Raw genomic sequence first — 27,579 nt, 5'->3', positions numbered from 1 at the left:
TGCATTGCGAAGGTATTCGTTGCAAGTCGGCCGGTGGGAGAGCTGGATCTCCGCATAAGCCCGTCGCGTCTTAATTTCATAAGGTTGCAAGACGAGACAAAGCGAGATATTTCTAGCTTCGCTCATTCCTTTTTAGATGGTCTCAATCTTACCCATATCCTTGCTCAAGCAGCGGAATACATCATTGAAAATGCTCAAGGGGTATTCCTATGGGTAAAACTAGTTGGAGAGCAATTGGTGAAGTCTTACGGGGACGGCTTTTCTGAGGAAGAGATCTTTGGACTCCTCAAACAGCTTCCAACCCAGCTGGAAGACTTCTACAAACACATGCTCGAGAAAATGCTGGAGGGCAAGTCAGATCTCGTTGGTGATGTAAAAATTTTCCGATTCGTCCTCTTCGCGAAACGTCCTCTTGCAGTGGACGAACTCCTCCATGCTCTTGGCATTCCGAACAATCCTGACACACAATTCACTCCGTCCAATGATTCTTTTCGGAAACGTATTCCATCCGAGCAACGTATCGTTTCCTGCGGAGGCAACTTCTTAGAAATCAAGGGACGTCATGGTACTGGCATAAACATACCCCAACTCCTCAGCCCTCAAACTAACCAACCTGTAGGGAATGGGACAGTTCAAGTTATGCACCAAACTGTCCGCGAGTTCTTCCTCGATTCCAACGGAGATGTGGCGCACTCCAAGTTCCAGATGTGCGACAGAGATGCCCACATTTGCATATCTATGACTTGTATCCGGTATCTCATGCTTTGTGCCGCAAATGCCACTCCAGTGGCGGCGCTGCCGCATGTCGGATTTTGGACTTCGGAGCACTTCGAACGCTATGCCCAATACCTGGACGAATGGCCACTGGCAAAATATGCCTTGCAGTATCTCACACATCACATAGACGGCTGCCATCAAGATGCAGGAGTCGTTCGTATCCGTTCCCGGCTCATTGATAAATTGACCGACAAACCGGTCGTTTACTTGCTAGAGAAGTGGGTTAGTTCATGCCTGGGGAGAAATATCCTAGGTAAAGAACAGGGTGCTGCCGCAAGGGAGTTCAGAAACACACTCTGGCATGCTGCAGCTCGGAACGGGTTTTCTACAGCAGTTGAGACGCTGTTGACAGTTGGGGCAAACGTGAACACGAGGGAGAACGACGGACTGCCAGCTGGTCGAACGGCGCTCCAGGCGGCGGCAGAGGGCGGCCACGTCGACACAGTGGCCAAGCTGCTCGTGGCGAATGCGGACGTCAACGCAGAGGGGGCGGTAAAGTATGGTGGCCAAACAGCGCTCCAGGCGGCGGCAGGGGGCGGCCACGTTGAGATAGTGAACAAGCTGCTGGCGGCGAATGCGGACGTCAATGCAGTGGGGGCGGTAAAGTATGGTGGCCAAACGGCGCTCCAGGCGGCGGCAGGGGGCGGCCACGTTGAGATAGTGGACAAGCTGCTCGCAGCGAACGCGGAAGTCAATGCAGCGCCGGCGGCGAATGCCCGAACGGCGCTCCAGGCGGCGGCAGGGGGCGGCCACGTTGAGATAGTGGACAAGCTGCTCGCAGCGAACGCGGACGTCAATGCAGCGCCGGCGAAGCATAGTGGCCGAGCGGCGCTTCAGGCGGCGGCAGGGGGCGGCCACGTTGAGATAGTGGACAAGCTGCTCGCAGCGAACGCGGAAGTCAATGCAGCGCCGGCGACGGACGATGGCCGAACGGCGCTCCAGGCGGCAGCAGGCAGCGGCCACGTCGAGATAGTAGACAAACTGCTCGCGGCAAACGCAGACGTCAATGCAGAGGGGGCGGCGGTGTATGGCCGAACGGCGCTCCAGGCGGCGGCAGGGGGCGGCCACTTCGAGATAGTAGCTAAGCTACTCGTGGCGAACGCGGACGTCAATGCGGCGCCGGCGGAGTATGGTGGCCGAACAGCGCTCCAGGCGGCGGCAGGCGGAGGCCATATGAAGATCGTGGATATGCTAAAACAAGCGATCGTAGGGAGATTTTGGGCCAGGGATGGCGGGATATTTAGAGAACAAAATTTTATTAGAAGGAAATAAAACAGGACATGCGAATCAGGCTCCTACTGTACGCAGTCGTGGCGGTAATTCGACGAAATACAACAAAAAGTGCCGAACTTGGTCCGTGCACGTCGCTGGGCTACCTGCATTAGATCTGTGCACGTGTTATGTCTTTTATAGTATAATCTTAATCTGTAGGAACCTCAAGACGGGTTAAGTCAATCACCGTCATACCGCGTTTTGGTTACTATGTCCGAGGCACCCAGGAAGCGCGGGCGACCTCGAAAGTACGATACAGTAGAGGCAAAAGCAAGGCAAGATGCCATTGCTAAACGCGCTAGACGGCAGCTTCGGAACCCCTTGGTGCATGGACATATTCGATTTCAAGCTATGCTCCATAACCAGTAGATGCTTTGTCACCTTCATCCTCGCCGCAACGCCACCAACAGTCCACAAACTATCCTGAAGTACTCGTGAACGTCGCTAGTTGGCCATATGGAACTGAGACATCACTCACTAGCATTGGGCCAAACAGAACATTCGAGGTGGACTCAATTTCGCCCAGCCCGTTAGCAGAGGGGGTATTGAGATCACCCGTGATGGGACCACGTGGTGATCAGCGCCACTCTACCAGAGAAGATGACATATGTGGAATTCTGAATTTAAAGTTGCACAACTCTACCATATCGGGCTCCTCAGAGGGAGAAAGCATATCAGGCTTGCCTGATAGAAGTGCCTCTCCTAACCTAGTTGCACACGACGCAGCTAAAAGCGACTGGGATGGGATACGGCAAGATGGAAACGTAGCTGTCGAAGAAGAGGACGCTGGCGATGGATTGCTGTCTGACGTCGAGTATCAATCAGAAGACGCTTTCGAAACAGACCTCAGCTCTAAGTCGGATGTCTCGGATGCTGAAAGCGAGATGGGCATCAACGACGCCGATACTTCTTCCGAGTCGGATCTCTACTTGGCAAAGGGTTTCTTAGAAAGAACTTGGCGGCGTTTATGCGATTGCCAACAACAAGAAAAAGAAATCTCCAGCGAAGATGCAAGGTCTGGGCTCAGCCTAAAGAATATGGCAGACTACTGGCGGAACCTTGCGGTGCCAGATGCAATCGGAATTGCGTCGCCTCAGGCCCGGACAGACGAAAATGAACATGTTCAGCCGGACTGGTTCTCGATATTACCGGTATAGACCTCTTTATTCCCACTAGGGGAACTAAGTAATAACATCAGTACTTCTACTTCTATGATTACATAATATACATCATTAAAATCAGAAAAAGTCGCTCTACTCAACAGACCCACTTTTATCCAATAAGTGTTGAACAGGTGCTGGGGTCTCACGTGCAAGCAGGGATACTTTAAGATTACAGCCGAAATGGTAAAACCTCTAAGGGGTAGATTTCAACAGAACACAAGATGAATACACCAATTCACATCAATGAACCGAATACACGTAATGTCTGACAATTAAGAGTCTCAATTGCATCTCAGCGACCCGCGCACCCAAATGCATACGACCTTCGGTTCATTCTATCACCATGTCGGCCAAACACGCCGAGAGGATCATTAGCTACGCGTCTCCGGAGGATTGGGACTCCTGGTCCAACGAATTCAAGAAACTGGCGCACGCCTACGACCTGTGGCAGTATATTGATCCGACCGATCGCATCCGATGGCCTCAGCGACCAGAACTTCCAGAAATCCGAGACTACCCCAGACAAGCAGATCCGGACGATCCCGATAGTGGCACAATGACGCCCGGCTCAGATTACGTACCGCCCCGGCGAATCGGAGAGTTGACGTCTGAAGGAAGAGCGGAATACGAGCATGATATCAGGATCTACTCTCTGAAAGAAACGGCGTATAGAGAGACGAAGAAACAGGAGCAGAAGCTGGTCGAGTTTGTCCTCAAGACGGTCTCGGCCACGTATCAGAAAACATCCTGCGTCACGGGAGACCGATTAGACAAGTGGTATCAGGAGCTACGAAGATCTGGAGTGGTATACAACGAACGCCTTCGACCCGAAGCGCGCGACAAGTACCACAAAGCCGTACATACAGCCCCGAAGATCAACAAACTCAACGAGTGGGTCACGGAGTGGGAGACGACGATGGCCGAAGCGATCAGCAAGAAAGTCCCTGATGCCCTCGACGCGCAATGCTGGGCGGAAGACCTGAACCGAGCAATGTACCATGTTCTCCCCAGCTGGGCATCTACTTTCCGACAACACCGACGTCCTCAAATCCTCAATAATTCCCTCAACTATCGAGAGGTCGCTGCCGACATTCGATACGAAGCCAAAATGGCCAACGCTAGCGGAAGGCCGTCAGGAATCAAGAGAGGCGCATTCGCAGCCACATACGGCGCTGCATCCAGGAACGACAGACCTGCAATCACAGACCGCGATAATGACACTATTGAAGTCCAAGGAGACGCCTCAGATTGGGCGACGGACGAAACATCCTATGCACATCGAGATACGCGAGGCCAAGGCCGTGGGCGTAGAGCACGAGGCGGCGGAAGAGGAGTATCAACAAAACGAAAACGAGCAGAGACGACCGTCAATCCGAACCCGGATGGCCCTACTTGTCGAGGATGTTTAGGTTTCCATGACTGGAAAGGCTGCTGGTACTTATTCCCAGCCCAGAAAGCCGAAGGATGGGAGCCCAACCAAGCGATACAACGATTAATAAATGACCGTCTCAAGAACGATACTGGTTTGGTGGAGGAAGTCAAACGATTGTCCAAAAGTAGAGACAGAACCACTCAGGACGAGTGACTTGGGCGGGGTATGGCACACGTCAAGGCAACCTACCTAGTGACGCATAACTTTATCGCAGCCTTCAACTGTGCCCCCTACCCTCTCAGACATTCTGCCATCCTTGACTCTGGATCGACAATCCATATCTTCAATGAAGTGTGCAGGTTCCTCAACTACCGACCGGCACCGTCTGGAGACTTCGTCTACGCAGGGGAGTCACCAGTGGCCATTCACGGGTACGGGAACGTGGATATTCGCGTTCAAGGACCTCAAGGACCCTCTCTTCTCAGATTGCGAGATGTAGCTCATTGCGTAAACTTTGCATGCAATATTGTGTCATACCGCCAGTTGCGGAAAAGGGGCTACTACTGGGATACCAAAGGGAATAACAACCAAATCCGCAGGAAAGATGATTCAATCCTCTGCACATTGACGGATCATTTCGACCAGTACGTACTGGAGTATATCGACAAATCAACAACGGCAGCGGCATTCCTAGCCAAACGGAAACAGTATGATTCGTGGACTAAACGCCCTCCTCGCAGTGGAGACGAAACCTTTTGGCACCTTCGACTTGGACACCCAGGGCCTGAAGCACTCAAGCACCTCGTGGGCCAATGTCGGGGGGTGAAGATCAGAGGGATCTCCACGGTTGAGTGTGATGCTTGTGGAATGGCGAAGGTGAAGCGCCAAGTCCGTCGACAAAGACGAGTTCCACCCGAGAAGGCTGGAATCCGACTCGCTATTGATTTCCACGACATGAGTGGGGATCCAGGCTACACTTCAGCTATGCTGGTCACCGACCGTTACTCTGGCTATATCTGGGACTATTATCTTCCCGATCGAACTGCACCAACGCTTATCGGTGCACTTGAGCATCTACTCAGAACACTAGAGCGACAACTCCAGTGTAGGCCCGAAGTCATCGAGTGTGATAACGAGATCCCGGATAGTCACCAGGTAAGTGACTTCCTCAGTATCAAAAACGGGATGCGCCTAGAGCCCTCCGCGCCATATGCCCAAAGTCAAAATGGCGGCGCAGAGCGCTCGGGGGGTGTGATCAAGGAGAAAGCTCGTGCAATGAGAGCTGGAGCAAAGCTGCCTTCGTTCCTTTGGGTTGAGATCTGGCGCGCTGCCGTATACCTATACAATAGGACACCCAAGTATATCTACAATTGGAAGACGCCATATGAGCGTTTCTACACTTACTTTGCCTTTAGGGACGGCGTGGTTGTCACGGAGCGTAAGCCCGATCAAACACACCTACGCGTGTATGGCTGTAAAGCCTTTGCGATGACGACCGATGCTTTGAAAAAGAAGAATCGGCGACAACGACTCAATCCCCGAGGGTGGATAGGATACCTGGTCGGGTATAACTCGACAAACATCTACAGGGTCTGGAATCCGTTGACCAACAAGGTCATCTCCACTAGAGACGTGATCTTCAACGAGAAGGAGACGTTCTCTGGGGATGTCCAACACCTCAAGGATGATTTAAAAGAACTAAACGAGGAAGAACTTATTCAGCATCTCACTGATGCAGAGGTCCCACAGGGATCTAGCATCAATCTGGATGCTTCTACCCAAGAAGAAGACGAGGAATTAAGCGCCTTGCCTGAAGGACTAGCGTTTGAGCGGGAGGCTGCAAGTTATCCACATAGAGGGTTTGAACGTGATCTCACGATTACGCAGGGTGAGACTGGCAGGACACTAGTCGTAGGAGATCGCAATCGAGAAGAGCCTGACGGGACTGATCACCCCTACACGACCGCTCGATTCACTCCCTACCTGACCCCGGAGACTTGCCCTCTACGGCCTGCTGCCCTTCTGGTCGCTACTATCAGAGAACCTCCCGTGAGGAAGGAGGGGGAAAACCCCCCTCAGTTACGAGCTGCCAAGATGGTGCATGTCCCACCTAGCGCTGGCACTTCCCCGGGACGAGACGGCGCAAATGGAGCCCCTCGAGTCATTTCAACTCCGAGCAGTTACTGGGAGGCCGCATTTAATGCCGGTCGACTCGCATCTGTGAAAGGGACCTGGAATGGCAAGGTGGTGAGTAAGCGGAAGCTCGAGAAGCAGGCGAGCTCGGCCAGCTGCCACCCTGATAGCGGAGAACCTCAGTTTACGGGAAGTCGAGGGGAATCTACTAAGCTGATGGATTCTCCCAATCGCAAAACACAATCTGCAAAGCTGACAGATTTAGGTGACGGCCAACGCCGAATACACCGGCGAGACATGCCAATATTGCCAAAAAGGCATAAAGACCTCAAGAACCATCCACTAGGTGACCTATTCCGCGAGGCAGAAAAGACTCATCTTGAAAGCCATAAAGAAATGCGCTCCTGGCGTGAGGTTCAGAGAGAAGAAGCCGCAGGCAAGGAACTCCTGGACTGCATGTGGGTTTATGTATACAAGTTCGACAAGCACGGATGGTTCACCAAGTGCAAGGCCCGGCTCGTTGTACGAGGCGATCAACAGGCCAAGTCGACACACGAGGATACCTATGCATCCACACTTGCCGGCAGATCTTTCCGAACACTCATGGCTATAGCTGCTCGCTTTGATTTAGAACTTCTCCAGTATGATGTCGTCAACGCCTTTGTCAATGCTGAACTGAAACAGGACGTCTATATGCGGATGCCCGGAGGCTACCGGAAGCCTGGCCTGATCCTCAAACTTCAGAAAGCACTATACGGCTTGCGCCAGTCACCATTACTTTGGCAAAAGGAACTAACCACCACCCTTACGAACATTGGGTTCAAGTCTGTACCTCACGAGCCATGCTGTCTCTCGAAAGGAGGAATATTGATATTCTTCTATGTGGACGACCTCATTGTTGCCTACGAGAAGACCAATCAAAGATCGGTCGAATGGACGATAGGCAAGCTTCGAGAAAAGTACCAACTCTCTGGAGGAGATATGCTACAGTGGTTTCTTGGAATTGAGATTATTCGCGACCGAAACCAACGTCTGATTTGGCTGTCGCAATCGTCATTCGTGGATAAGATCACTAGTCATTTTAGGATTCAAGGGGGAAAGCCTTCCCTCACTCCAATGACCACGAAAGAACTTCTTCCGAACGAAGAGCGCGCATCAACAGCGTCAATACAGCAGTATCAACGCAAGACCGGATCAGTGCTCTACCTGGCAGTAATCACTCGACCCGATATTGCCTTTGCTGTTTCTCGACTTTGTCGATTCAACATGAACCCGAGCGATGATCACCATGAGGCCTTGGACCACCTATTCCGGTATCTGCAAAACACCAGGGCACTTGCACTACAACTCGGCGGAACAGACACTTTTGATGTGTACAGTGACGCTTCCTTTGCCGACAACACAATCGATCGGAAGAGCTCGCAAGCCTACGTGATGAAGCTATTTGGAGGGACTATTGGATGGCGCGCCAACAAGCAGGACACCGTGACTACCTCTACAACAGAGGCGGAGTTGCTGGCACTTGCGCAGGCTGCGAAGGAGTCCATGTTCATCTCCAGATTAATCACCGAGCTCGGCGTGACCCTTGACAACAGAAGCATCATCATTCAGTGCGATAACGCGCAGACCATTCGGCTTATTAATTCCGACGTGGCGCTCCTGCAGACCAAACTTCGACACGTCGACATCCATAACCACTGGCTACGCCAGGAAGCACTCGCTAACCGGATCTCGGTCCGGCATACTCCCACCACCGAGATGATTGCGGACGGCCTCACGAAGGCATTACCCGCTCAGCAGTTCCAGAAGTTCGTCATGCAGGTTGGCCTAGTGGATATTAACGATAAGATTCAAGAGAGAAGGTTCAAGGAGCTCACTGCGGAGGACTTTGTCAGAGCAGAGGAACAGCTTGATGGATGAGCCGAATAAGGGATCGGAAGGATGGCCAACCTGACAATAGGAATACGGACTGCACAGACTGAGCCACGATGGCCAGTCTGGGGGGGTGTGTTGAACAGGTGCTGGGGTCTCACGTGCAAGCAGGGATACTTTAAGATTACAGCCGAAATGGTAAAACCTCTAAGGGGTAGATTTCAACAGAACACAAGATGAATACACCAATTCACATCAATGAACCGAATACACGTAATGTTTGACAGATACTGCGGCGGCGAGGCCGGCAATGCCATGACCAACTACGACAAGGTCGTACATGCTGATATACTCGAGTCTGAAAATCTTAGAGGACTAGGCTTCAGGGTGTTGGTGGTCTATGTCTCTTGGAACACTGACAACTATGCCCCGCGTCGCTTGGTAACCGACAAACTTTTTTTGGTGGGAAATGAAAAGGCGCTAGCATGACATGGGGTAACCGACAATCTAAATCTGGGGGAACCGACGAAATTCAGTATATGCCTCAATGATGATAGGAAAGACGTGAAAAAATGCATAGGTATGAAATTTGACCTTGAGATTATGATGGTAGGTTCGGTTTATCGAGGAGCTATTATTTATTTATTTATTAAACCATTTAGTTAACGTACATGATAAGCGAGTGCCACAGACAAGCGAGTGCAACACTTATACTGTGCTGCTAAAAGAGTAAACCTCAAGTTTTCTAAAGATAGGTTATTTAATTATTATCTGGCTAAGAAGTATAATTGAATCATTTAAAGGGTAGAGCTATATCATAGTATTTCTCATACATTTTTAAAAAAATTGATACGGCATGAAAGGTTAGAAGAACCCCGAATCCACAGTGTGAATAAGATTTTCTTTAATAAGATTATAAATAGCCTTTTTAAAAGTCTAAGAAAATATGTAGTAGATATTTCTTGTATCATAACGCTTATTTCCAAGTTTTGAACAAATGGACATTTTTCTTTGATTTTAGAGATTTATGTTAGCTTAAGGTGAAAACACTAAGAAATTTCAAGTGTTGCACTCGCTTTGTCTGTGGCACTCGCTTATCATGTACGTTAGCCTTATTTAAGTCAACTAACACTATAATCACATTACTAAGTAAATCCTATCACTCGGATAATTGTAAGTCCGAGTCATCCGTGCCGCCACCTTTTATCTTCCAGATTAACTAACGTATACAATAAGCGAGTGGCACAGACAATCGAGTGGCACAGACAAGCGAGTGGCACAGACAAGCGAGTGGCACAGACAAGCGAGTGGCACACCCCACTTTTCACCTTAAAGGCAGGTTTTTAAATAATTCTTAAACATTCAAATTAGGCTTAAAATAGCTAAGATTTTAATAACTTATATATATGTTCTAAAATAAGGTAAATTAATTTTTTTAGAATTTTAAAAGAATTTTTTATAGCTATAAACCTTAAAGTATAAATACACTGTAAAATACACTGTATTTTAAGGTTTTCTATATAAAATAAAATAATTAAAAGTTCTATAAAAATATCTCTTCACTAAGCTAGCTATACTATCTTTAGAAATAAATTTTCTAAATTTTTAGCTATTTTATTTAAGAAGTAAATTCGTATAGGGTAAGTTGTTTCTAGCTGCACAGTATGCTGTGCCACTCGCTTGTTTGTGCCACTCTCTTATCGTGTACGTTATTCCTTTAGGTTAAAGACTTTTCTAAATTCTCTCCTATCGTGCTTCAGATTTCTCACAACAATCTGGCGATGAGGTCTGTTAGACCGCGTTGGACATTCTACTCAAGTATTCTTGTCGGGAACGGGGCCCGTTCCCGGTTTTGCACCAATCAGAGCCCGAAGATCTCTACCCCCTCTTTGACATCGGGAACGGGCCCCGTTCCTAAATCGGTCATGTTTACACAAACGCGTAACGGGGCCCGTTCCCATCGCAGTGGTCTGTGCCACCCTAGTAGGGATCGATGAATGTTCGCAAGCGTGTGTTGCAGAGTAACGTCTGCCATAATCCTTTCTTTCTCTTGGCATAGTTTTCCTACCTCAACATTCCAGATCATGTCTTCTCAACCTTCAGGGGCTTCTCCGGTTACGCACAGAATCACAACGAGGCAGTTGCAAAGACTAGAAACCCTGGATCTGCATTATGACTTTTCACATTTAGTCATCATCTGCAAGCGCTGTGGGTATGCTTTGAAGACTAATGATGATCGCGTTGGACGCCATCTTGGGGAGAAACACGGCGTTCCCAAGTCAGAGCGCCGTAATATCAACTCCCTTGTTCAGTCTCTGCGCCTTGTTGACCCCGACACCCTCCCTCCATGCCCTGATGGGTCTACGCTACACCCATATCTGGCGTTACAGAGCGGTTCCATTTGTAAATACTGCAATGTACGATCCGGAAGTTATGAAGTGCAGTCGCGGCATCTGAAGAAGTCGCATAGAAATGAAATCGCCAGAACAGGTGCAAGAGGAAAGCAATGGCTTCGGGATCATATCGAAGACAACCTGACCTTCCAGAGCTGGAAAGCGAATGACATTCTCCGATCCTGGGTTGTGCATACAAGCGATCGACAGATGCAGAAGGGGACTTCAGCAAGCCGCCTGTTTCTACAAGCAGCGCCTGACTCGATCAAGAACTTTGCCCAGGAAATGCTCCTAGAAGAGCCTGAACTTCTGGCAAAGCAACCGAGCGTCCCTCTTGCAAGTGAGGGCGTACCGAAAAAAGAGTTGTTGACAAACTGGATGCGCCGCACCCGTTGGGATGAGACCCTTGGCCAAGGACGCCGTGATATACTAGTTACACTCTCGGAACTACCTTTGATACACAGTCAACCTCTCTGGCTCGGGGTTCACAACGGCCAGGAGTTATACAGTTCAGTCAAGAACGAATGTAAGCTTGTCTCGATTGTAGCGGCTCTTGATCGTCTATTTGATCGATGTGAAGAGACGGTGAGGTACACGGATGTCAGCGTGCGGAGGTGGCTTCGAGGCAGGTTTCCCGATCGTCCCTACAAGGCGCCTTTCGAGCTCGTCATGAGGCCGACCTCCGAGCGTCAGTATAGAAACGAGTTCAAGCGTTGTGCTTGCTTCTGGTTTCGAGTCTTGGGCCTATCCCCGTCAATGGCACGGTCGATACTAGGACAAGAACTGTCTCAGCGTCAACGAGAAATGCTGGAACAGCTCTGGTACGACCCAGTATGGGGCCTGCAACCATTGGCGGCCCAGGGTGCTACATCGCCACATCACGACGAGGACGATCTTAGCGAATCCGAAGACGAGAGTGATTATGATTGTACAGATGATGAAGAGGACGGAGAGGGATTCGATTCGCTTGCTGAAGAAGATGAGGTTTTGGACGAGAAGTCAAGTACAAATCCAAGTACTCGTGATCAAGAGGTCGCACATGAGGATCCTCTTGGCGACGCTATACTTCGTCTCTGTTACGATATGGCTACTGAAGACTTTGAATATGGGAGAGCTGGCTCATGCCTACTTGTCTACTTCAGCGCCGTTCGTGGCCTATCAACCATTCAGCATTCATGTTGGGGGCTACATGATTGAAAAATACATACAAAATGAAATGGCGCTATTGAACCATAGGGGGCAACATTGATTGAAAACGAGGGGGGCAACATGTAAAGGAACCCGGCAAGTAAAATAGCCCAAAGTAGTATGTATTAAAAGGCAACATTCAGGTATGTATTTTTCCAAAGTATGAATTAATATAAATCCAAATTACAGTGTTGCGATAAGTTTGAAGTTTGGTGATTTTTTTTTTGATGTGGTTATCGAGATTGAGATTGTGTTATGTGATTGGCCAGGCTGCATGGACCGTGCATTTCGGTACATTAGATTGAGGAGAGACAAGCAGCCATTTGGGGTAGGGGATAGTATGGGAATACCGATTTGCAGTAAGGTTACCAATCTAAGCCATAATACATTAAAAGTAGATTAACCAACATAGTTAAGTTTCTAGTTCAGAGGGATCCAATATATTTAAATCCAGTCAGATTTAGATCATATTATGAGTGTATTATGTAGTATATTTAGCAGGGAATGTAGAAAAGTATAATATAGGCAAGAACCAACCAGCCAGTCCAACGAGTCAGATATAACCCGCATTCCAACCATTATCCCGACGTGAGATAGAATGCCTACTGTACAAAGGTTGAACTAAATCGCGCCGCATTGTCTGATTTCTGTCCGTGCCAACCCAGGCGACTACAAATTTCCTCGGCGTTTTGCCGTAAAATCGCCTACTTGGTGAAAAGGAACGTTACGCGTCTTGATTGGGTCATTACACTTTCACACGATAGAAGACGATGTAACAGCCGCAGCTCCCAGAGCGGGCTCTTCTGAGCCTGATTGGTTCTTTGCTTCCAGCCCTACGTAGAAATAGCGGCGGGTAAGTTTGCCTGACTAACCGCAACCAAGGATGAAGGTATGGGTTAAGATTGCATGTAACGATTCAGCTGACCCCAGCCACCTAATCATCGCCGTCTTAGCGCGATCGGCTTTGTTAATGCATTGAGATATATGGAGCCAATCCTTTTAATGGGTCTAATGGGGCGCTAAGCATATGATTGCATTTGGGAAACAGAAAATCAAAAACTAAAAATGAAGCAAGCCTGAAGATGAAAACATGCATTTAGCGCGGTGACTCACTTCGTTGCATGGGCGGGACAAAGATGCGAAACAAACACCAAGCCACAAATGCGCTTGGGCCTCGTCGCGTCTGTTTGTTGCGCGGGGTGCCTAATGCACCCCCTCAGCTCAGCCGCAACGCCTTTTTTCTCATGGGAAGCAATGCTGCCTCTGTCCTCCCAATTCCAGCGCTTTCTGAATTCCTAGTATTGTACTCTGTATTCTTTTCGTATTTTCCGGAACGAGCTCCTCTGCCCAACACGACAGTCAGATTGCCACTGAGTTGAGCGCTCGCTATTATCGTCGGTTTGACCAACCCCATAACGATACCCCGCCCCTAGCGCTGTTCCAGTTCGATCGAGACAGTTGCGTACGAACCGACCGGTGACCCTTGGCGGGTGTATAAGGAGATGATCAAATTCAACCCGGCCTAGATGCCTGTTGTTTCTCCGGAAAAAAAAAAAAAAAAAGATGCTAAAAACGGCCTTGCTTTAGATAATCTCGCTCAAATTTGTAGCATTGCTCTAGTGCCATTTAGCCCGTTCCAAAAGCATGACTGTCGTGTAGTGGGTGTTATGGCCACTGAAGGGGGTCACAGGGTTTATTCCTTCTCCGAGGAAAGAGAAAATAGCCTTGGTTTATGGCCGTTTTCGGTTTTGACGGAAACCCTGTTAACCCCCCCAAAACGGCTTGCTTGACCGGCTGCAGCCATAAAAGCCCCTCAGCACAGACTGGCCACATAGGGCTCGATGGCTGGCAGCTTACTACGCAGCGATGGAAGCACAAGGCCATCGGGCGTTCGGTGGCACTTGTGACGGACTGGTAAGTGCGGGCGAGCAACTCAAAAGCGGCTCGGCGAGTCACTTAGTGGTGCGAGAGGACAATTGCGGCATGGCAGTGAGGGGAGCCAAATGGGCAATCATTGGCTGTCGTATGTTTTAAATTTACTGTAGCTATTATGGCGCCCGAAATGCTAATTGTCGGCAAACGTTCGTCGCGCGGCGTATGTCTTGCTGGCGGCACTAAATTTCCCATACAAATTTTATCGCTGGCTGAAACTTAATGCGTTTGCTGATAATTCTTGAGTTTGGGTTCCACCATAACTCCGCGAACCCTAAAAGCGTACACGGACGAAAAGAATGTATTACGATGCAATTCTGGGGAAATCGGAGGGATGTCTAGCGTGCACGGACTAGAACATATATATTACGTCGCAATATTCGCAGCAATCATTATAGTAGGTGTGCCAATTACAACAGTTACAGTTACTTTAAAAAGCAGGGGAAAAAAGGGAGTGTAAACAATATCTTTTTCGGCTCTGGTTTGAAATAACATGGCCCATTCGCTATGACAAGACCTAAGCCATTAGCTATTTTTATCGAGGCTGATTACGTGTGTAACTGTGGCCAGTAAGAGGTCTTCAAATACGCCAACGGCAATTTTGGTTCCGTGGAAGTGAGACAACCTTTTCAGCTGAGATAAAACCCCTCGCAGCTGCTCATCACCAAGAGGCAGCCAAAACTTCAACTCAACCGTGAGTACAACGGCAGAAGCAAAATGGCCGAAGCCCTCGGTATCGCATCCGGCGCCGCGGGCCTCCTAAGTCTAGCGATAGAAGTGACCAAGCTCAGCTATACTTACATCGCCAGCGTTCGAGGAGCGCCTAAATCATTGACCTCCTACATTGGGGAGCTTGCGACGCTCACCTCAGTCCTTTTACAGATCGACGACCTTGTTCAGTCTAAGAAGATAAACAGCCAGAATAGCCAGATTCTCGAAAAGGCGTTGAACGACTGCAAACAGGAAGTAGAACAACTAAGAGCAAAGCTGGAGAGAAAAGTGTCATATGGCGGAATCAAAGCCAAGTTAGCCGCTCTGGCTTGGCCGCTGTCGGAATCGGAGTTGCAGGACAAAGTCAACATGCTGCATCGCTACAATGGCATTTTCTCATCTACCTTGCAAGCCGATAGTTTGTAGGTTACTCAACTGGTAAATGTATATCAGCTAATGGTTTATAAAGAACCATTGCAATCGCCACGAACAAAGAACTGCAAAACTTCAGGCACAGTAAGTCCTTTCCACAGATTCCACATCCAACCTAGGAGATAAGGTACGATGATATATATCCATAGGTACTGAAACAAAGGAAATCATTGCCTGGTATCAGTCGGATGCTGCAAGTGAGCTTTCAACCTCTCACCTGGAGGATTACTGTCCCTCCACATGGGAAAAGTTTCTATCAGGCCATATCTATCGTTCTTGGCGTACTGGCTCAACGCCCGTCGTTTGGGTATATGGACAACGTGAGTTTCTCATCCTTGTCTAGCATTCTGCATACTGAATAAAATGTAGCTGGTGCTGGGAAAACAGTATTGTCGTAAGAATTCTACCCATTGGTGATGACTGAGTTGGCGACTTCATGATACTAAGTTGACTAATAACAGTGCACTCGTTCTCCAAAATATCAAGTCTGGTAATTTACCTGGTACAGCCATCGCCTCACACTTCTTCAGCAGCAACAGACCCAAAGAGTCGTTGAGCAACGTCCTCCGCAACCTGATAGCCCAAGCACTTCGCGGCTGTCCTATCATACCTAAAGAGGCATTGGCCCTGTATGAGAAGAGGCCCCAGGATCTAATGATGACCGATTTAATCGATGTTCTTGCGGCGATTGCTAAAACAATGACCACTTGTATAATCCTTGATGGAATTGACGAGTGCCTGTATCTTCCGAAGTTTTTCAACATCCTGTCGACATTGCAGGAGCTTGGAGTAAGGATTTTCGCAACAGCTCGCGATCTGCCAAAGATTAGGAAGCATTTTGAGAAGAAGCCAAGTGTGGAGGTTTCCGCCACAAGTCAAGACTTGGATCTTTACGTTAATCATCGATTGAAGCACGGTGAAGTTGATGTTGAGTTAATTGGAAAAGAACTAAAGTCAGATCTTGTGTCTGCGATTGAGAAGAAGACGGCCGGATCGTAAGTTCAATTCGCAAGTATTGTATGCCGAGAGACTGATAGGTTTAATAGGTTCCTACTTGCTCGACTCATCATGGATCATATAACCAGCCTACTCACCATCAAGGAAATACGAAAAGCCTTGGTCTCATTGCCCGCCAATTATGACGAGGCGTACCTAGGCACATTTGACCGTATAATCAAGCAAACCCCTGGTCTAAGGGACCTCGCCTTGCGATCATTGAATTTAATTTGTCATGTCAAGAAGCCTCTACGAATAGCTGAACTGCAGCATGGCCTCGCTATCGAGGAAGGCATGCTCGAAATTGGTCCTGAGGATCTTCAAGCTTCTAAAACAATCATCTCATCCTGCCTTGGTCTACTTGTCGTTTCAGGGCCAGAAAGTATTGTGCAGCTCGTGCACTCGACTGCGCGAGGGTTCCTCCAAACCCGACCAGAAGGAATGGACAAACACCCCAATCTGACAATTGTTCGTAGTTGTATCTCGTACATGTCAACAAATGGGATGCGCCGGGGTCGCTGTACATCCCACGAAGAGATCATTGAACGTTGTCAGAAGCAGCCTTTCTTACACTATGCAGCGAGCTTCTATGGCTACCATGCTCAAGAAGTTGAAGGAGAATGCTTCGACCAGCTTTCGAAGTTTCTAGAGGACGATGTCCTTCGGGAAAGCTCTTGGCAACTTTTGAACTTCAAAACTCATCTCGATACTTCCGTCTCCGAATCTGTATTCGACTCTAGTCCCAGAAATGTACTTGCTCTCCACGTTGCCGCATTTTGGGGGTTTGACAAGTATGTTGTCAACACATTAGACGACACACAGCCTGGAATTTCGAGCACTAAGACGCAAGATCTAAATAAGACTGACTCCCACGGATGGACACCTTTGCACTGGGCTGTGTCAATGGGTCACAACAACATGGTTGGAATCCTTCTCAGATCAGGAGCCAGTCCTGATGTTCCCGATCTTGCAGGATGGACGCCAACATTCTGGGCAGCTTTCAAGGGCCACGCTGATATCATTGAAATGCTGTTGCGGTATGACATAGCTCCATTTCGGTGCGACATCAAAGGACTTACTCCCCTACACTGGGCGATATGCGCGGGTCAAACCGAAATCATCAAGCGGCTTTTAAAGGTCAAAACCCGTTTTGGACAGTATGGAAAGTCGTCAAGCGTAACCTCACTCTCCTCATTAGAAGACTTGACGATTTCAAGAGCTCGTGCCTTGACATATGAGGCAAACCAAAGCCCTTTCGAATTCTACTCCAAAGGTACAGACATCGAAATGTTTTCCGCCATCTTCGACGCCCTGAAGCAGAGCTTTGGTGAGAGGACCAATAAGCCTCGCGAACGGAACAGCGGCTATTACACGGTTGATCCATTTCTCTATGGACCCTTTGGACGAGACCTCAAGGCTGACTACGGCAGAAGATCAAGACCAGACCGTGAATACGGATGGGGAAAGCCGGGTGTTGATTTCCTCGAGTTTGTGGATGACCTGATGATTCACGCTACGAGGTCACAGAACCTCCCTATCATCAAGCTGGTGTTTGATCTTAAACTCGTGAAACCTTCTGGAATTGATGGCCTTGCTCTTCTTTACGAAGCGGCATTATCAGGTTGGGTTGAGGGTATGTCTACCCTGATCAAGCTTGGGGCTGATGTCAATCATGGCCGAAGAAGGGGAGATCCGGAAAGAGATGGGCAAACACCTCTACACATAGCATGCATCTACCAACGCGAAGAGTCAATCAACTTCCTGTTGGATGTTGACAATATTGACATTAACGTTCGAGACAAATGTCAAAAAACACCAATCATGGTTCTCATGCTCGTTTCTGGCGAAGACAAAGGACTCGATCTGTACAAGCTATTGATAGCCAGAGGAGCATCAACATCCATCAAAGACACGGATGGAAACACTCTCATGCATTTCGCTTTGCGGACATTTAATGCTACGGTTGTCGAAATGTTGTGTACGGCTGGGTTAAGCATAGAATCTCCAAACAAAAGTGGCCAGTTACCGTTGCACTGGATGGCTCATTGGAATTACTTCGAAGACTGGAAGGGTTTCACACCTGACGAAGCCCAATCCTTGAAGCAAAAACGAGACGATTGTATGAAGCTTGTCCTTAAACTCTCAAGCCCCAGCTCCTTATATTCTGTCTGCCAGTGGGAAGATGGAAAAAAGTCGTCAAGGCAAACGCCGTTGTCATTGGCTTTGTCGAGTAACAACTGGGATCTTGCAGCCGAGCTATTGAAACACATTAAGAAGCCCGAGAATATTAGTCACTTGATTGGTAAGAATGATTGAACCCGGCTACAGTCATGTGAGATACTAATGATGTGGATGTAGACAAGACTGACTATATACACAAACTTTGTACCATGTCGGAAAGACTTGCTTCAGCCTCACCACCCCGAGTGCAAGATCGAGCGATGGCGTATTACCAATCGCAGCCGCTCTTACTGGAGGAATGGGCTTCTCTACTTGATTACTTCCTTCACGCCGGAGCTGATATTAACGGAGTTGATTATTGGACAGGGGAAACGCCCCTGCAGTTTTGCGTGCAGAGGGCAGCTACCATTGAAGTCATTGATACCCTGCTCAAGCTTGGAGCCAACCCTTATCAGGTAACGGAAGATGGGTTGGATTGCTTCCAACTTGCATTGCTGTATTGCGACGTTGCAGGTAGTTGGGAGATCATGCGCTGTCTTCGAACTTATGCGAGCAATTATCCCGAGCCAACACATTATTTCTGCCGACGTGGTTTCCTCATTTCCCCCGATAATTCCATAGATAATGAGGAAACCCGCTATCTTCAAGTCCTCCGACACACTGATACTATCAACTATGAGACGAGGTCAGGTCGTACGCTTATCTATGAAGCCGCTAGTCGGGGCAACACACACTTGGTAGAGAGGTTACTGGACCATGGTGCCTATCCGCATTGTGTCGATAACTTTGGTCGCTCAGCACTGCATGCGGCTGTGGAACAGCAGGATCCGATAAGAGTAGCAGCCCTACTTCAAACTGGAGCAGACGTTCACCAAGTTGCTTTCAGCAAGTTTGACGCAACAGTCAGAGGTACACCGTTACATGTTTGTCTCAAGTTCTGCACCCGCAGTGAGGGAATCGAAGTTGCCCGTATATTGCTTGGTTATGGCGCCGACCCCAATTATTCAGCGGTCAGGGACAACTACATAGAGACGAGTCTGTCACTCCCTCTAAAGGCACTGCGCCGGTCGATAGACTATCCTGACCCCGACAGAGTCGACACTGGACATTCAGATCACTTGGCACTGGAGTTACTGAAACTACTGATTGATGCGGGAGCGCGAGTCGCTGATAGCGCTGATGATATTACAATTGGTGTTGTTGCGAAAATGGAGGGTTACGAATCGCTCTGGGAGGAAATGAGGTCGCAATTAATGCTCAACAAGGTCAAGAGCCCTTAGGCTTGGATAGTAAGTGATGGAATGATAATATGTTGCGCTTCCCTCCTATGCAGCTGCTACCTAACCACAAGTCAGCAACGACTCAGCCGGGCTAAGTCGTAGAAAGCACCATACAAATCTAAACCGCGCTATTGAAGCTCGGGGGGCTAGGCCGTAGAAAAAGTAGGGGGGGCAGAGTCGTAGACATTCCAGTGAGTAAAATGGCCCAAACCGGTATGCATCAATTCATTAGGACAAGGCGAGTATTTTTCCCACATATTAGCTTATTTGAAGCCGGATTGAGGCCTTGCGATTAATTTGAAATATGTTGGATTGGTTTTGATGTGGTTGAAATTGACCGGGGTGTCGATGGAAGTCAGTAAGATCATTGGTTAGGTTTCGCCAGTAAGTTGGCCCGTGCAATTCGGGTTTTCGAAAATCTAGTAGGCGATCAACGCTTACAATTTCCAGACCACAGCACAAAATTCTGGTCTCGTATAGCTTAATTGGGTACCTGTGTGCTTGGATAACTTGAAAATACATTTTTTTCGCCTCACATCTACGTTGCGGTTGTATTACGAGGGTTGGAATGAACGACCTCGAGGGCCGTCGGAGAATAGAATGCCGTTGAGCGTTACATTTTCCTATTCTGGACTAGTAAGCTTTTGGTGTGAGCGTTACATTTTCCTTATCTGGTTAGCCCGCTCTTATGGCCCAAAATTCTCAATGCGCTATTATGTGAGATCAGCAGATTTCACAAGCAACACAAAACAACAATGGAGTTCCGATTCGTGGACGAACACGACCCCGTTGCACTGCGTCGACGTCGCCTCCAAGCGCAACGCACCCAGAGATTTCGGCAGCGACGAAAAGAAGAACAATATATTGAGCCCTCAATTTATCAGGCCGAATCGTCTCAGACAGTGGACCAGACTGCCGCAGACAATGTGCAGACGGCACTAGGTAACGATTTGTTGGCCGACACTGAGGAATCCGGACATGATACAATCTCTCCCGGGGAACTTCTCATCACCTCTAGTCAGGAGGACGGAAATCTAGTCACAATCGACACTGGACCAGACTATTATGATGAGGAGATAGTCGGCGCCGATAGTACCGACGAGCAGGAAGATCAGATGGAACCTAGGAGTCCAGATGTCTTCGCTGGAATTCAAACAGGTCGCCCTCATGACAACACCTGGAACGATTTGCAGTACGCCACACAGAAGTTTATCCAGCAATATCTTGTTGGAGTACACAGTTGTGGCGCTCAGGAGCATCGAGAATCTCTAGCAGCGCATATAGAAGCTGAGGGAGCGTCCAACCATCATGGGATCGCAAATCTGTTCCCTCGTAGCGTTCCTCATACACTCGATAAACAGTATTTCCTCGAAACGCAAACTTGTAGTGAAACGCCTGGCTTGAGCCCTACCCAATGGCAAGAGCTATTTTCTGGTCATACGCCTGGACAATTCGAAGGCAAGCCTAAGCAGGCCTGTCTCCACGCCGAAAATTCACGACCGACTCCTCCGGGTGTTTCGTTCGACATCGATAGTATCTTGGGTTTTATGACTTCTCCTGCAACAGCAATCCACGGGATTCGATTTTATTCTGCTCCTCAGTATGGTCAGAATATCTCCACAGACGTCCACCTAACTTTGGATCGCCTAGACCCAGATCCAGAGCGGCCCCGGTTGATTCCATCGCGACTGAAAGACGTGCCACATTTCATCTTCGCGAGGGCTGAAGGCGCCGATTTCATCACATTTCACCTGTTCTTTCCGCATCTGCCATGCTCCCGCGACTTCAATCGGTTAACTGACGAGCAACTTTCGCGGTGGTTTGATGATATCTTCTATCCAGCTGTCCGTCAGGTCTATGATGTCGATAGACTCCAGCACTTGCCCGCAAGTTATCGTCACGCATTGGCTACCTGTCGAGCTCCTCAGGTAGAGAATCATTTGTTCGAGGCCCCTAGTCGTCAGGCTCAGCTACGGATGTCCTACTTCCTGCCACCGCAAGGCATGCAGCAACTGTGGGACCATGTTCTCACAGCAGTATGCCAACCGGGGTATCAAGACTTTCGCGATCCTGAGTTATACATGGAGGCAAAATGCACCAAACTTTTTTTCAAATATCCAGATGCCCCATCCGATCTGCTGGAGGTCATGAACAGCTTCGACTGTAAGCTACACCGCATTCTAGATTTCTCACATATGCGCAGCGACCGGTTTTACATTGATGTGGGTAAAGAAACCTGCCCGATGCCTAATGGCGTCTCATCACCTGAACCTCAGACATACCTCTGGCGGCGTTGTTGCATCCGTCACCACCTGGGTCAGCTTTATGATGGAAATATTCCCAAGTCCGGCCAAAATTTTTACCATGAGTCAATGCTTCGAGATGCTGGCGGTATGACTACGTTGACGCCTGTAAGGTCTCGACTCCGCCGTGGGGGTATTCTTTATGACCAAATGTACAGTCTCACCAAAGAGATCGTAGACGCTGCTCGCACATATCCATTTCAGAATCCAGATCTACGGCATTTGGCGTTAGATCCACAGTTCGCAATGGTATGCAAAGCATTAGCGGCAAGCCAGCTTCGGGCAAGAATGTCCATTCTTGTTGGCCACTATGACGAGGCATATTTTGTAGAGTGGTGGCAGGGCCCTTCTCAGCTGGTAAAGAGCAAGGGATGGACGCGTTGTGCTTTGGAATCCATCGTACCGCTAGGCTTGATATGGGTTAGCCTAACCCGCCAGTCAGGCCCGTAATCCCGCGTGTTCTAGTGGCCCGTGTAAATGAACTCATTTATTTATTGCCGTACTGATCAGAGCACGACATCGAAGACCTGTCAATTGTTTACGAACGCCGTGCAGCTTGCGTTGCCAACTGATAAAAATGATAGTCGGACATGTCCTTTGCTCGCTGTACGCGTGGCGTAATATGAGAGGCTGTACATAAGCGCGCGGCAGCACCAATCACAGACAGGCTGGTTCAGGCAGCTTTTCAGCTCTGACCGGCACGTACTTACCCCTCAGCTTCAATCCGACCGTTCGCTAGAAGACCAGCCCACGATTTGCCTCTCCAAACTGTTTCTTGAAGCTGAAAAAGCGACTGAGGATCGGAAGGATGAGCCCACAAAGGCTTGTTGAAGGCCTCACCCGGCTGCGTGACCATTTTAGTACTCGTGATCGGTCGCGTAAGAAGCGGAATCCCGCCGAACAAGTGAGTTCACGCATCTCGGCTGCTTTTCTAGGAGAAGCCTTCATCGTACCGACTCTTTACCTCTTATCCACTTGACTAACAACACCTGTACCTAGTCTTTCCCATCCGATCATGCTGATGCTCAGGTACAGCCGCAACCTCAATCCCAGCAGCTTTCTTCGACCGCAGTGCACTCTACGGCTATAACGGCCACCCCATCACAGAATGTCCCCGTACAGACTGAAGCCAACGAGGCGGATACGCAGTCTGAAGGGAAACCCTCAAGTAAATCAGACCTATGGGACAAAGCGTTGGCCCATCTCAGCGAGTCGGAATACGATCGCGATATAGTCGTTATCGTCAAGGCATTCGCCGAGAACTCAATCGGCGACAATGCGACTGCCGATGGCAGGTCCAGCTCAACAGAAGATCTAGCGAAAGATATCAGTGAGAGGATGGCGCAAGCCATCCAAGACCGGCAACACAGCAGTGAACAACGTGAATGGAAGGTCACAATCGGTGACAAAGAATATTCCGTGCGTGGCCTGGTCGATAAGACTGTAAACATTCTGAATAAGTTTGTGGGCGTGGGCGACGTTGCCGTCAGCTTTGATCCTGTTCATGCTGCTCTACCATGGGCCGCTGTTCGATTCGTTCTTGTGGTGAGTCGCTTTGGGGTCTGCTGCATGCCATGTCGAGATGGCTTGTGTCGTGACTCGAGCTGACTGAGATAGACTTTAACCGCCAGTAGTGAACTAAGAAGTCAGATTATCTTCGGTCTTGCCAAGGTTACTTCGTTGATCTTGCAGTGCGATACCTACCGGCGTATATACATGGCCCGCGACCCCGCTCTCCGACCACCAGCAGATATTTTGGACCTTCTGGAGACGTCCATCGTCCAGACCTACGCCACGTCATTGTTGTTTCTCGGTTTTGCGATCCACCTCCAGGGAAGCAGGAGTCGTACGGTCAGCGCTCCGTTCAAGATGAACGAGGTGGAATCGTATATTGAGAGCCTGCAGGAGAGCGGAGATCAGCTCAGCCAAGCCGCCGATAACTGTGAAAAGAATTGCAGCCTTCAGAATCGGGCGGGGGTCAAAGAGCTGCTCAGTTACGCTAAGGAGTCCCATCAAATCATGCAAGCCCACAGGTATGTCACTCAATAAGGAAGCCAACATAGTGCTAATGATATCGTATTAGCGTATTACTGATGGATATCCATCAGAGGATGGTGTTTGATAAACTAAGGACCGCCGAAGGCGCTGCGTATGATTCTCACGCTAACGAACACGAAGCTCGATGCCATCCTCAAACCCGAGTGGATCTCCTCGCTCAGATCTACCAGTGGGCCGGCGACCCGGACAGTGAGTGTATTTACTGGCTGCAGGGCATGGCAGGTACTGGGAAGTCCACGATATCCCGCACCATAGCCTATGAGCTCTCCCGAAAAGAAGTACTCGGGGCTAGCTTTTTTTTCAAGAGAGGTGAGGGCGATCGTGGAAAAGCAGCCCGGTTTTTCCCTACCATTGCTACCCAGCTTGTCCGCCGGTTGCCTTTCTTGATGCCTCATATACAAGATGCGATCGAGACCGACCCCTGTATTGGCGAAATGGCTGTCAGCAAACAGTTTGAGAAACTGATCCGGCTACCTTTGACAAAAATACCGAGCAGCCCTCAAAATCCCTCGACTGTCGTAATCGTTATCGATGCTCTCGATGAGTGTAACCAGGAAAAAGACATTCAGGCTATAGTTAGTCTTCTTCCTCAAGTAAAACAGATAACATCAGTCCACCTGAAGTTCTTCGTGACAAGCCGACCAGAAATTCCGGTGTACGTTGAATTTAGGAGAATCCGCGAACCCTACAAAGATTTCATTCTCCACTTGGTTGACGAGCCTACAGTTGAACACGACATCACAGCGTTCTTGAATTCCAAATTGACAGAAATACGAAACGGCTACAATATACACCCCTTAGGTGGTCAACCTCTGCCAGAGTCCTGGCCTTCTTCGACAGAAATTCATGACCTAGTCAAGATGGCCGTTCCCCTTTTCATCTTCGCCGCAACTGCTTGCCAACAAATCCAGAAGGGCAAACATGGCGACCCTGAGGAAAATTTGAAGAAGATACTAGAACGCACCGGCGGGACACAGATCTCCAAGCTCAATGAACTGTACCTTTTCGTCCTAGAACAACTCCTCGATGACCCAATTGACTCGGGGGAAGAACTCTTGAAACGGTTCCAAGAAATCGTCGGCGCCATCGTGATCCTAGCCGATCCTCTCTCAACTATATCTCTCGCCAAACTCCTCGATATTGCCGAAAAAAGAATTCGCCATGTGGTAGGCCTGCTGCCTTCAGTTCTCTACATCCCGTCGGAACGGAGTGCTCCTATTAAGCCACTTCATCTGTCGTTTCGGGACTTCCTGATCAATCGCGATAAGCACAAAACAGATCAATTCTGGGTTGACGAAAAGGAGACACACAAGAGGTTGGTAGTCAGGTGCTTTCAGCTGCTGATGCATGACGACTGTCTCAAGAAAGATATGTGCGACCTGCGAACGCCTGGAGTTGCACGATCGGATATTGACAAGGGCAAAATCGACGAGCGCTTGCCGTTAGAAGCTCAATACGCTTGCCTTTATTGGGTCTATCACTTGAAGGAGAGTCATGAAAGGATTAGAGATAGGGACCAAGTACACGAATTCCTTGAGCTCCATTTCCTCCATTGGCTAGAGGCGTTGAGCCTCATTGGAAGGATATCAGAGAGCATCGGATTCGTAGACGGGCTACAGAGCATAGTCGATGTAAGTCATTCACCTCCTGCGTGTTACGTATCTACTTACGGACATTTTTTTAGCCCGAAAAAGGTGCCCAAGTGCTTGGCTTCTTGCGTGACGCGAAACGGTTCGTGCTCAACTACCGCTGGATCATTGATACTGCACCACTTCAGCTCTACTCTTCGGCAGTTGTGTTTGCGCCAAAGCAGAGCATCGTACGACAGACATTCAAGCATTATTTTCCTGGGTGGATTTCCTTACTTCCAAAGGTGGCCTTGGACTGGAATGCAGTTTTACAGACTCTGGAGGGTCATACAGATCAGGTTACCTCTGTGGCCTTTTCGAATGACGGCAGCCATATCGCATCGGGATCAGATGACAATACCGTCAAGATATGGAATATGGAGACGGGTGCAGAGGAACTGACTCTTGAGGGTCATACCAACTCAGTCAACTCTGTAGTCTTTTCGAATGACGGCAAGCGTATCGCATCGGGATCATATGATAACACTGTCAAGGTATGGAACATGGCGACGGGTGCAGAGGAACAGACTTTTGAGGGCCATAGCGGTTCAGTCAACTCTGTAGCCTTTTCGAATGACGGCAAGCGTATCGCATCGGGATCATATGATAACACTGTCAAGGTATGGAACATGGCGACGGGTGCAGAGGAACAGACTTTTGAGGGCCATAGCGGTTCAGTCAACTCTGTAGCCTTTTCGAATGACGGCAAGCGTATCGCATCGGGATCATATGATAACACTGTCAAGGTATGGAACATGGCGACGGGCGAAGAGGAACTGACTCTTGAGGGTCATACGCAATCGGTCAGCTCTGTGGCCTTTTCGAATGATGGCAAGCTCATCGCATCGGGATCAGTTGATGAGACTATCAAGATATGGAATGTGGCGATAGGTGAAGAGGAATGGACTTTTGAGGGCCATGCGAATTGGGTTACCTCTGTGGCCTTTTCGAAGGACGGCACACTTATCGCATCGGGATCAGTTGATAAGACCATCAAGATATGGAAGGTGGCGACGGGTGAAGAGGAACAGACCCTTGAGGGTCATAGGGATTGGGTCGCCTCTGTGGCCTTTTCGAATGACGGCAAGCGTATCGCATCAGGATCATATGATAACACTGTCAAGGTATGGAATATGAAGACGGGTGCAGAGGAACTGACTCTTGAGGGTCATACGCAATCGGTCAGGTCCGTGGCCTACTCGAATGATGGCAAGCTCATCGCATCGGGATCATATGATAACACCATCAAGATTTGGCACGTTGCGACGGGCATCAACATTGAGGCCTTTGATGCGGGCCTATATACCGACGTCTTATCTTTTACTGACGATGATTCGGTTTTAGTCACTACTGCAGGCCGTCTCAGACTTGGGTTTCGAGACATTAGTACGTCACACTCGATCGAGAGCGAACCAAAGCTGGGTAGTACAGAGGTCCAAGGAGAAGTGGATGGCAGATTAGGCTTCGGGATCAACCGTGACAATACATGGATTACAGTGGGTGGACCTGATGGACGTAAAGTTTTATGGCTTCCACCTGATTTCCGGCCTGGTGTGTCGGCCACTTCAACCGAGGGTTCACGAACTGTTGTTATTGGGTGTCGGTTAGGAAGAGTAGTCATCATTGGTTTTGCACCGTCTTCGTCCGTGAATGGAGTTTAGGTTTTGTGGATTTATCAGATCAATTTAGTACTATTCGATGAGCCATAAGCCGATGCGTAGACGACGGTGCAGGTCTACTGTACCAATTACCACTGGTAATGGGCCCAATACCAACTTTTGCGGCCCGTGCACCTTCCCCTTTTGGATCTTTAGGGGTTTGGGTCAATACAAGAATATTTGGTCTGTGCGCCCTCTCCAACTTCCCAGGACCCCAGCGCTGATTCCGT

At 48.9% G+C, this 27,579-nt stretch overlaps 5 protein-coding genes across 6 annotated transcripts; all 5 read left to right on the top strand.

Annotated features, from left to right (window-relative positions):
* Window positions 1-124: 124 nt before the first annotated feature.
* Window positions 125-2,144, top strand: FOXG_06629 (uncharacterized protein). Of its 2 annotated transcripts, none has more exons than XM_018385318.1 (2): window positions 125-1,191; window positions 1,930-2,144. In XM_018385318.1, the coding sequence occupies exons 1-2, from the start codon at window positions 328-330 to the stop codon at window positions 2,047-2,049; spliced, it is 984 nt and encodes a 327-aa protein (XP_018242614.1). In that variant the 5' UTR covers window positions 125-327; the 3' UTR covers window positions 2,050-2,144. The 2 variants fall into 2 exon arrangements, with proteins under 2 accessions (XP_018242614.1, XP_018242613.1); XM_018385317.1 differs by having other exon boundaries at window positions 217-1,191; window positions 1,825-2,057.
* Window positions 2,145-2,174: 30 nt separating this feature from the next.
* On the top strand, window positions 2,175-3,292 carry FOXG_19329 (uncharacterized protein). The gene has a single exon (XM_018399542.1). The coding sequence runs from the start codon at window positions 2,610-2,612 to the stop codon at window positions 3,204-3,206; it is 597 nt and encodes a 198-aa protein (XP_018242612.1). The 5' UTR covers window positions 2,175-2,609; the 3' UTR covers window positions 3,207-3,292.
* A 7,381-nt stretch (window positions 3,293-10,673) lies between these two features.
* FOXG_06628 (uncharacterized protein) lies at window positions 10,674-12,358 on the top strand (the record flags this gene model as incomplete). The annotated part of the gene is made up of 1 exon (XM_018385316.1): window positions 10,674-12,358. One exon carries the CDS (start codon window positions 10,674-10,676, stop codon window positions 12,177-12,179), a length of 1,506 nt encoding a protein of 501 aa, XP_018242611.1. The 3' UTR covers window positions 12,180-12,358.
* Window positions 12,359-14,804: 2,446 nt separating this feature from the next.
* FOXG_19328 (uncharacterized protein) lies at window positions 14,805-19,745 on the top strand. Its single transcript, XM_018399541.1, has 7 exons — window positions 14,805-15,235; window positions 15,283-15,329; window positions 15,395-15,565; window positions 15,615-15,639; window positions 15,707-16,240; window positions 16,292-18,543; window positions 18,600-19,745. Exons 1-7 carry the CDS (start codon window positions 14,820-14,822, stop codon window positions 19,700-19,702), a joined length of 4,548 nt encoding a protein of 1,515 aa, XP_018242610.1. The 5' UTR covers window positions 14,805-14,819; the 3' UTR covers window positions 19,703-19,745.
* A 712-nt stretch (window positions 19,746-20,457) lies between these two features.
* Window positions 20,458-27,299, top strand: FOXG_06625 (uncharacterized protein; the record flags this gene model as incomplete). Its single annotated transcript, XM_018385315.1, has 9 exons — window positions 20,458-22,254; window positions 22,787-22,909; window positions 23,005-23,550; window positions 23,698-24,038; window positions 24,089-25,694; window positions 25,748-25,882; window positions 26,186-26,815; window positions 27,048-27,077; window positions 27,189-27,299. 9 exons carry the CDS (start codon window positions 20,458-20,460, stop codon window positions 27,297-27,299), a joined length of 5,319 nt encoding a protein of 1,772 aa, XP_018242609.1.
* Window positions 27,300-27,579: the final 280 nt, after the last annotated feature.

The sequence above is a fragment of the Fusarium oxysporum genome, chromosome 3 (assembly GCF_000149955.1).
Source record: "Fusarium oxysporum f. sp. lycopersici 4287 chromosome 3, whole genome shotgun sequence".
Taxonomy (NCBI): Eukaryota; Fungi; Ascomycota; class Sordariomycetes; order Hypocreales; family Nectriaceae; genus Fusarium; species Fusarium oxysporum.
The sequence above is the reverse complement of the archived record's forward strand: the minus strand, read 5'-3'. Positions and strand labels throughout refer to the sequence as shown.